We start from the raw sequence: 10,564 nt of genomic DNA on the forward strand, positions 1-10,564 counted from the left end.
AAAACTATATGATGATGAGGTGGCCAATTCCTTTGAGCATTCAGTGGCAAAATTGAAGTTGCTTTTAAATTCACAAGCAATTTGAAAATTCAAGTTTTAGTGCAACTTTATAGACAAAGCTACTGGGGGATTGTAAAGCTGGTTTAAGTGCTAACATATCTACAAAATGAGCTTACTGTGACCAATCTCGTTGAACTGGCTCTGTGTTTATACGTTACAAAGTTGATCCGACTCATATAATCTTGATTAACCAATTAAAGCTGTGCAGTTGCAATAGACGCCTCCAAGGAGATTCTTCGAATAGCCCTGGCCGAGAAGCATTAGTCATCTAAGCCCAAGGCATCACCGTGCGGGTGATGAAATCCGTCTATGCTTCTAAGCTCTGAACGGGTTGAAACTCCAAGCCGCTGTCAATGGTTGTGGCTCACGAACAGATCTGCTGTGAAGGGGGAGAGAGAGAGAGAGGCATCGCTATGCGGGCGATGAAATCCGTCGATGCTTCCAAGCTCTGAACGGGTTGAAACTCCAAGCCCCTGTCAATGGTTGTGGCTCACGAATAGATCTACCGTGAAGGGAGAGAGAGAGGGAGGGAGGGAGGGAGATATAATTAAATAATTTTTGTAGTATGAGCAGTGAATAGGTTGAATAGCCTATTCACTGTTCATTCTAGAACGGAAATTTATAATTTGCCTACTCTGCTGTAAAGGGAGGGAGGGAGGGAGGGAGGGAGATATAATTAAACAATTTTTGTTGTGTGAATAGTGAATAAGTTGAAGAGCCTATTCACTGTTCATTCTAGAACGGAAATTTTTAGTTTGTCTACTATGTTGTAAAGGAAAAAAGCTTGATAATAGTCTAATTTGGCTATTATGAGGAATTTTACTTGGCTGTTGGAGATGCTCTTAAGTGCTAGAATTATTTGAAGCAGTGTGGGGTTTGAATACGAATTTAGCAAAGTCAGAATTGGTTCTAGTAGGAAATGTTGATAATGTGGTTGGGCTGGCTTGGATTTTGGGTTGTGGGGTTTCATCCCTGCCTTTGAAGTATCTCAGTCTTCCTATAAAGTCAAGCATATTTTGGACGGTGTTATCGAGAAGATAGAACGTCAGTTGTCTAGTTGGAAACGGTTGTATTTGTCTAAGGGTGGTATGATTACCTTTATCAAGAGCACCCTATCCAACTTACCTACATATTTCATGTCCCTCTTTCTTGTCTCTTTGAGTGTTGCCGAACGTATTGAGACTCTCGAACGTGATTTCTTATGGGGTGAGATAGGCGAATAGTTCAAATATCATTTAGTGAGTTGGCCGAAGGTGTGTACACCGATCTCTGAGGGAGGGCTAGGAATCAAGAACCTTTTGAGGTTCAATCTCGCCCTCTTGGGTAAATGACCTTAGCGATATAGGCTTGAGAGAGAGGCTTGGTGGAGAGTGGTAGTGGACTGTAAATATGGAAGTTCTTGGGGAGGGTGGTGTTCTAGTGAGTCTATTGGGGCATACGGGGTGGGTTTATAGAAGAATATTAGGAGGGGTTGGAAGAAGTTCTGTAATCACACCAGATTTGAAGTGGGTGATGGTTCCAAGGTTCTGGCTTGATTTGTGGTGTGGGGATATGGCCCTGAAGAATGCCTTTCCAGTTTTATATGGTATTGCTCGCGCAAAAGATGGAAATTTATAGAGGTTCCATTCAGTGGAATGTGTGCTTTGTTAGAATGGCTTAGGATTGGGAGATGGATGCCTTTGTCTTGTTTTACAGTTGTATTTAGTGTAAGAATGAGATGGAAAGGGGAAGACAGGTTGTGGTGGATCCCTTCCAAAAGAGGGTTGTTTGGTGTTAAATCCTTCTATAATGTCATGGGTTGTCATAGTGATTTTCGTTTTCCTTGAAAAAGTGTTTGGAGGACTAAGGTTCCATTAAGGGTGGCTTTTTTTGTGTGGTTGGCAGCCCTAAGGAAGATCCTTACCATAGACAATCTCCAAAAGCGGCATGTCATTGTGGTTGATTGGTGTGTTATGTGAATGAGAAATCTGTGGACCATCTTCATTGTGAGGTTGCTTGTGCCATTTGGAATGTCTTTTTCAAACATTTCTGGTCATCTTGGGTTTTGCCTAAACGACTAATCGATTTGTTTGCTTGTTGGTGGACTGCTAGTAGTACTTGGAGTGCTGTTGTTTGGAAGATGGTGCCTTTGTGCGTTTTGTAGTGTCTTTGGAGGGAAATGAATGATAGGTGTTTTGAGGACCGCAAGAGTACCTTGGAGGAGCTGATTTTTTTTTTCTTCAACACTTAGTATCTTTGGACAGCTGCTTATATTTCTCCTTTAGTGATTAATTGTTATGATTTTCTTGCTCTTTTTGTCCTTACTTTTTAGGTGGCTTCTCTTGTATACTCCCTGTGTACTTGGGGGGCGTCTTATGCTTTTAATGTTATTTAGATTAGTTATAGAAAAAAAAAAAAAGTGTTAGAATTTCAATTTTGAAAATTGTACAGATCTTCTTCAAATTTTATCTTGCTTCTGATAAATTTGTAGGACATATGGCATCCAACTTTTCTAGTTCCTTGCCATTTTATTTCCCTCCGTTCATTTATTTTTAGTTGGCTTGTTTCTTTTGAAGGTAATAGCAAACAAGATAAAACGTTGCAAAACCGACTCACTCAATGGGTAAGTACTTAATCTTTGCATTTGCGATCTCAAGAATTGTACTCTTTTGATGCTCTGCATTGTTGAGATTCTCCCGTCAATTGAAGTCCTTATCATTTCTAACCTCAATTCTTTATTATGTGTGTTTTCTGGTATTTTTTCAGCATGGAATTTGACAATCCGGAAAGACCTGAATGCAACAATCTTCTCTCCATATATCAGCTCATTTCAGGGAAGACAAAAGAGGTCCTGAAATTTCACCTATTAATTTCTTTGTTGTAGTGCCCATCACTGTTTTTTTGTTTTGTTTTTAAATAAGTAATCGAAATCCATTAAAGCGTAAAAGGGCACACCCAAGTACATTGGAAGTATATAAGAGAAACACTTTACCAGAAAAAAGATAAAAAAAAGTCATGAAAACTAGAAAAATGAAAACAATCATGTTAGCCGTTCAGTGGAATAGGATTTTTGAAGAAGAAGGCATTTAAAGCCACCACCGTCCTCTCACTATCTTCAAAGCTTCGGTAATTTCTTTCTCTCAAGATACACTACATTAAGTAGGACAAAATCATCTTCCAAATTGCTTCATTTTGAGGACTGCCAAACTGCCCTCTCCAACAAGCGAATAAATCTATCACCCGAAAAGGTATGACCCACGTTAACCCAAAAAACCCGAAGATAGATCTCCACAAGGCACTAGCTAATTCGCAATGGAGTAAAAGGTTGTTAATGATTGCCCCACTCTTCTTTTTCTATTTTTTTATTTTATTTTATTTTTTTATGACGGGGAATCTCCCAAGGCAGGGCCACTTTGTAGACCCATCCCAAAAGGATAAACCCCATGCCCGTGTAACGCACCCCCACCACACAGATCGGTTAAATCTGGCTTTCGTCAGGGGTGTGGCCCCAAGGAGTTGTTTTCATCTTAGGGGATTCAAACCTTAGACCTGATTGGGAATTGGAGTCCCAAAGTGTTAAGCCTTCACCACTTGAGCCAACCCTTTGGGGTTTCCCACTATCCATTCGAATCTAAGTTTCATCATGGCAGTCCAGGATTGGGAATTGGAGTCCCTAGATTTGTTCCTCGACCTATTGTACTCTTCGAAAATCCATTTGGGGAGTGGGGCAGAATGTTGTAGACCCTGCACACAATCATGGTTTTGAAGTGAAGAGCTACTATAATTCTTTATTGTCTAGATACCCTTGTCTATGCCCATGGAAAAGCATTTGGAAGGTTAAGGCCCCGCCCTGCATTGCTTTCTTCACTTAGACGACAACTAGGGGTAGGATTTGTACGATTGATAATATGAGAAGACAGGGTCTCACTTTAGTTAATTTTGCGTTGCCTTTGCAAAAAGAACGAGGAAATTATAAATCACCTCCTCCATTGTGAGTTTACCTCCAATCTCGGGCCCTTGATTCTAAATTTATTTCGAGTCTCGTGGGTCATGCCTAGCAATAGCTGTTACATTGTTGGAAAACTCAAGGACAAAGACATTCCAACGAAACCATTTGGAAAGTCATTCCTGCACCATTAATGTGGAGCATTTGGAGAGAAAGAAACCAGCATCTATTTGAGGATTACGAGTCTAAGGTGCTTTGTTTAAAATTCTCCTTGAATTATCTCTTAGATTGAGCTGTAGCTTTTGTTCCTAACTTTTCCTCCTCGAATCTTGTAGATGTTCACTTTTTAGACTTCAAACACTAGTAGGGAGGTTGTTTTTTCTTGTATACTTTTCGTATACGAGGGCTTTGCCTTTCTTTTGAATAAATTATTATTGGAGAAACTTAACTCCCATGAATTTTCATTACTTTTGCAATTACATTCCAAAAGTTCAAAAACTCTCAATTTACTGTATCAAACTTTCAATTTTTTTTTCTTTCTAATTTCACCCCTCTTAAGATTTTAACAGAAAATCCTAACAAAGGCAATGAAATTCTCAAAATACCCCTGATTTTTTTGAAAAAAAAAAAAAAAAAAAAAATTGTTGGTACACACGACCAGATCTGTGGGTCACAGAAACCCCCCCCCCCCCCCCCCCCCCCCCCCCCCCCCCTTTTTTTTTGGTTAACAAAATTAATTTTGAATTTTTAAATAAGGGTAAAGTTGGAATTTTATAAAAGTTTTAGGGTATAAAAGTAATTCCACCCCTTTTCTATCTGATAAAACTCCAAACCCTAACAAGAGGGGTGATATTGCAAAAAATTGAAAGTTGAATACATTAAATTGAGAGTTTTTGCACTTTGGGAGGGGGTAATTACAAAATGATGGAAGTTCAGAAAAGTTAACTGAAGTTTCTCTATTAACTGAAGTTCAGAGAGTTTTTTTAACTAAAGTACCCCAAATACACTTTTTTTTTTTTTTTTTTTTAATACAATATCATTTCAAAAATCAGTATTTGGGTATTTTTTGAACAAAATTTCAGGGTAACAAATTCTACTTACCTTGCTTCCAAGTTTCCAACACCAATATCCAAAAGTACCCCAAAAATACCTTTTTTTTTTTAAAAAAAAAAAAAAAAAATACAATATCATTTCAAAAATCAGTATTTGGATATTTTTTGAACAAAATTTCAGGGTAACAAATTCTACTTACCTTGCTTCCAAGTTTCCAACACCAATATCCAAAGAATTCCTCCACACTCCTTAAAAGAATTTAACCGGTTCCTATTCAAGTATATGATCAAACATTAATTTCTAAGACCAAATCATAAAACCTGTAATTTTCCCAAATCATAAATTTCCTATGAATTAAATTCTTCACTTCAGAACCCAATTTGCTCTAGATCGCATTATAACGCTAATATAAGACCACAAAGTCTTGTTCAAGTAATAAATTCGAAATTACAACAATTTACTCTTTGAATCCCTTAATTTCACCATAACCTGAAACCCTAAATACCCATTTTCCTTCAATTAATCATATCCAATCCAAATTAGATGTTCATCGCTCTAGAGAGCATCCTATTGAGAGCATCCATGACCATCACAAAGAGAAGGGGTGAGAGAGTCCCCTTGGCGGGGGCCCCGAGAACTTCTGAAGAAGCCATGCTGGCTACCGTTGATCAAGATAGAAAAGCGAGCCGTGGAAATACTAGATGAAATCCACTTCCTCCATTTAGTACCAAACCCACTACACCTTAATAGATAAGAGAGGAAATCCCAGTTGACATGGTCATAAGCATTTTTCAGGTCTAATTTGCACAAAACACCAGGAATTCTTGATTTCATCCTGTTGTCCAAGCACTCGTTGGCTATAAGTACTGATTCTAAAATTTGTCTCCCCCTAATAAGGAATTATGGCTATTTAAAATAAGTGCTCCCAACATTTGCACCAATCTACTAGCAAGAACTTTTGCCAAGATCTTATAAACACTCTATACCAGGCTGATAGGTTTGAAGTCCCTTACCTCCAGCTATCCAATTTTCTTAGGGATGAGAGCAATAAAGGTAGCATTTAGGCTCTTCTCAAACCTCTCGTGCTTATGGAAGTTATGAAAGACTCTCATAAGGTAGAATTTAGCATAGTTCATTCCCATGGAAAAGTATTTGGAAGGTTAAGGCCCCTCCTCGCATTGCTTACTTCGTATGGACAACAACAAATGATAGAATCCTCATGGAGTGGATAACCTTAGAAGGCGGGGTTTCTCTCTAGGTAACTGGTGTTGTCTATGCAAAAAGAATGAGGAAACTACAAATATACTGTTGATCTCTGGCACTTGGTTCTTAACATATTTGGGGTTTCTAGGGTGATGCCTAATAACATCCTAGAGCTACTTCATTGCTAGAAATTTCAAGGGTGGGGACACCCCAAAGAAACAATCTGGAAAGTTATTCCTGCTTTCTTAATGTGGAGCATTTAGAGAGAAAGGAATCGGTGTCTCTTTGAGGTAAGCGAGTCCAATGTGCTATTTCAAAAATCTTCCTTTCTGAAAGTTAAGCCTAGTTTTTCACCTTATTCGGAATTGGTGATAAAGCGGCGGAGTGGCGAACGGTAAGGAGTGGACGGTGGGCTAGTTCTTTCTCTCTTTCCCTCTTTCTCTATTCTATTGAGCTCCATCTCTCCTCATTCTCTCTTTTATTTATTTATGTAATAGTAGCTTGCGTGTCCCTCCATTCATTCCTTCCGCCAGGAAGGCATGTGATAAGGGCAGTCCCACTCCTAGGGAGCTTCTTTGTTTATGTGCAAAAGGGGCATACCTTCCCTGTGCTTCCAGTTCTTGAAGTGAGTTTGCGCTTTGCTGTCCTGAATAGCCCATTTCTTCTATGGGGAGATAGCCCTCCGGCTAATTTCTCCTATCTTCATAAAGCAAAGGCTAAAGTCAAGTTCTCAAAGACAAACCACTGGAAAGATATTCGACATAGACCGACTTCAATAAAAGGGTTCACCAACCCTAGGAAGATCTATTATAGGCTACGAGGTTCTGGAGAACCCAATAAGCTTTCTCCCCTGCCCGATCCTCCCACTCAATAAGTGGGTGTTTGCTTTCGTGATTGTCCCGATTGGGAGATCTTAGATCAGACGCTAGCTCCGTTTAATCAGAGGCTGCAGACGTTAGCCCCAAGTCTGGTTTAAGAATTCCTTGTATTTCAAGTTGAGATCTGGTGCCCCCACACCATTAATGACTTTTCAATCGCGGATACATATGAATCCTTGTCATAGAGAAACGACTACCATTATTGGTATCAAACCAATAGCGATTCATACAAGCTAAATCTTCTAATCGATAATTGGGTCAAAGAAAGAACTTTAATTTAATTAGTTTATTTTTATCTCTATCAAGATTTTTTCTTTTATTCAACAAAACTTGATCGAAATTTGTTACCTTATTTCCATTGCATCCATTGCAAAATACTGTATTTCTATGGATATTGTTTCTATTCCTAGAATTATTTTTTTTTCTCTAGTCTATCCCACAGTACACATGTAGATTGGACGGTGGGTTTCGGATGTGCTGAAGAGAATGAGCTGAAGTTCTTTCTCTCTTTCCCTCTTTCTCTAGTCTAATGAGCTCCATCTCTACTCATTCTCTTTTATTTTTTTATTTTTCTTCTACTTTTTCGCTAGTCTATCCCACAGTACACACGTAGGTTGTATGCACTGTGGTATGCTGCACGTTGCAGCCTTTACCTCACTTATCTCTTCTTCCTTTTTTTCTTTCTTCTTCTTCTTCTTCTTCTTTTTATTTTTTTTATTTTTTTATTTTATTTTTTATTTTTTTAAAATATATATATAACATCTTCTAACTCCAGTTGTCTACTACCGCTGTAGAGCGAATGGAATAATTGTAGAACCCTGCGCAACTTGGGGGCGAAAGTTTTCCACCCGTTTCCACCTCTACCTTCCAGTACTACAATGAATCCCCTTCGTCCATCCTTACCATACTCTGCAAAACCAAGAAATGCCTGAGCTTATTAGAACAGTTCTGGGCGAAGAAGTTCGTGTTCCCAACTTTGCAGGATTTCACAAAATCCTTCATCTCCTCTTGAGCCAAAACCTCCACGGTGGCTAACACCCAGGAGATACTTACTTTACCCAAGCAAATTGATCTAATGATTCCCCTACTTTAAAAAATCCGTAACAATGAAGTCCTGTCCCTCACCACAAACTCATAGGATTTGGATTCAATAAAGCACCACCTCGAAGTCCATATAGGAATGAAAATTTGCAATTAAAAGAAGAATTGGCTTAATGCTGATATTGGAAAGCAGAACTGAAGAGGACAGCCGGGATGCGCCTTCACGTGCCAACAGGAGAGAGAGAGAGAGAGAGAGAGAGGAGTATAACTTGCTATCTATTACCTTTTTTTCTGCTGCCCATTACTGCTTTGACGACCTTATTCTCTAAATGATTCTACATTTTTTTTAATATTATGATTGTTTACTTATATTTATTCGGGAAAATTGGTTTGTTCAGATCCAGAGGTTTCATGAATTTGTTGCATCAATTATTACTATTAATTTTTGTAATATGATATGCTGACCTATGCAGAAAACTTAATAGATTATAGTGCAGTTTCCTAAATCATAAATTTCCTATGAATTAAAATCTTCAATTTTGAACCCAATTTGCTCTAGGTTAGATTTATGTAATGCATTATAATACTAAAATAAGATGACAAAGTCTCGTTCAAGTTATCAATTCAAAATTACAACAATTAACTCTTTAAATCCCTTAATTTTACCATAACCCGAAACCTAAAATACTCATGTTCCGCTGGTCGAGGCATGCAAATAGTGTTCATTTTAATGATTACAGTGCAATCTAATATAATAGATTGTATGGTCAGCTTGGGACTTTTTGTTTTCCTTGGTAGTGATTTTGTAATTAAATAATAATTTACACAAGCTAATCAGCTCTAGTCCTAATGGCACCTCTTCTCCACTCTTCTCCACTTAAGAATGGGGTGGAGGTCCAGACTTACCAATCAATATAAAGTTTCATGTATTATAAGTTTGCTGTAAAGAATTGCTACTGCCTTTTGAAAATCTGACAATCATGTTGTAGTTATATGCATTTTTATTGGGTCTCATTATATTCTATCAATTTATTTATTATTTATTTACAGGAAGTTGCACAAGAATGTCAAAATATGAACTGGGGCACATTTAAGGTCCTTTTAACAGATTCCTTGATTGATCATCTGCATCCCATCCAGGTTGCTACTGCTAATATGATGCCTTTTTTCAATAAGTTATGGTGTATGATAATTGATGTCTGCATGCTATACCTTTTTTACTTACATTACCTAAAAGTTTCTTCTTCTTTTGTTTTTGTGTGCGTCTTTTTTTTTTGTTTTTGTTTTTGTTTTTCTTTTTTTGGCTTTGCTTTTGGATCATTTTTACATTTTTCTGCCAAAGATATGACTATTTATTATCTGACGATTTCATTAATTGCCCTGTTTCTCCTAACATCTCTGTGGTGATTCTTTTCTATTCTTTTTCTTTTGCTCTGTGAAAGATTACCAATTTGTTTGGCACTTCTGATGTTATGATTAACTATGGTGTTCACATCATCATTAGCGTTTCAACTTTTACAGGTTCGCTATGAGGAAATTATGTCTGATTCAGCTTATTTGGATAGAGTCTTGGCAGAAGGTTCTACAAGAGCTGCAGATATAGCAGATGCTACTCTCAATAATGTCTACCAGGCTATGGGATTCTTGCGGAGATGAGCAGAATTGATGCTGCAAGAAAAGTTCGTGTTAAATGATTGAGAAATTCAGCAACCTAGATTTAACTTTTGGATGATACATGATTGTGAACAATTTTTTTTGTAGTAGATCTCTAAGCATATTCTTTGAGAGAAAAGAGAAAATGTTATGTGAGGGCCCCGCAAATTTTTGATGCAGTCACCTCTACTTCTCTTTTCCTATTGATGCACGTATGCATTGCTGGCGCTTCTAAGAATCAGGTAGTTTTAGGTTTAATTTTATCTCATCTTTTAGAATTACCAACTCGTATTTGTTGTGTAATGGAATTTTGATATAATTATCAACTTGGTTTTGCTTTTCCATTTGTTCTATTATGATATTTACTCAGTCAGCCCGACTAGAAATAACATATTGTTGTTTGTCTCTCCTCTGAAATCATGTAGTATGAAGCAGTTCATATTTTTTTTTTTTCCCCTGGCTTCAGTCTGAACGATAGTTTGCTTTGTTTGTGATTTTTCATTTCATGAAAACAAATTCACTTCTTGTTGGTGTTACGACTTAGTCTACGTCATGCAGTGCATCAACGCCACATGTTGTTACTAGGTTGCTTTGATGCCATTGTTACAATTTATAAAAAACGTTAGCTACATCTGCACTATAACTCCAAAATGACTAGTCAAGATGCAATTGGAGTTACCTAGAATTATTTATGAAGTCTAGTTTTACCTGGCTAGGAACCCATGTGGGATATAGCATAAACTCCTTTATA

The 10,564-nt window shown here is 37.6% G+C and overlaps 1 protein-coding gene across 2 annotated transcripts in view; it reads left to right on the forward strand.

Moving 5' to 3' along the window:
- LOC133870879 (tryptophan--tRNA ligase, chloroplastic/mitochondrial) overlaps positions 1 to 10,157 on the forward strand; it is a 41,853-nt gene extending 31,696 nt beyond the window's left edge. For both annotated transcript variants that reach the window (XM_062308134.1, XM_062308133.1), the window contains exons 13-16: positions 2,616 to 2,662; positions 2,806 to 2,887; positions 9,211 to 9,300; positions 9,682 to 10,157. In XM_062308134.1, coding sequence (XP_062164118.1) covers positions 2,616 to 2,662; positions 2,806 to 2,887; positions 9,211 to 9,300; positions 9,682 to 9,816 — 354 coding nt within the window. In that variant the 3' untranslated portion in view covers positions 9,817 to 10,157. The remainder of the gene's footprint in view (positions 1 to 2,615; positions 2,663 to 2,805; positions 2,888 to 9,210; positions 9,301 to 9,681) is intronic.
- Positions 10,158 to 10,564: the final 407 nt, after the last annotated feature.

This window comes from Alnus glutinosa, chromosome 6, assembly GCF_958979055.1.
Source record: "Alnus glutinosa chromosome 6, dhAlnGlut1.1, whole genome shotgun sequence".
Lineage (NCBI taxonomy): Eukaryota > Viridiplantae > Streptophyta > Magnoliopsida > Fagales > Betulaceae > Alnus > Alnus glutinosa.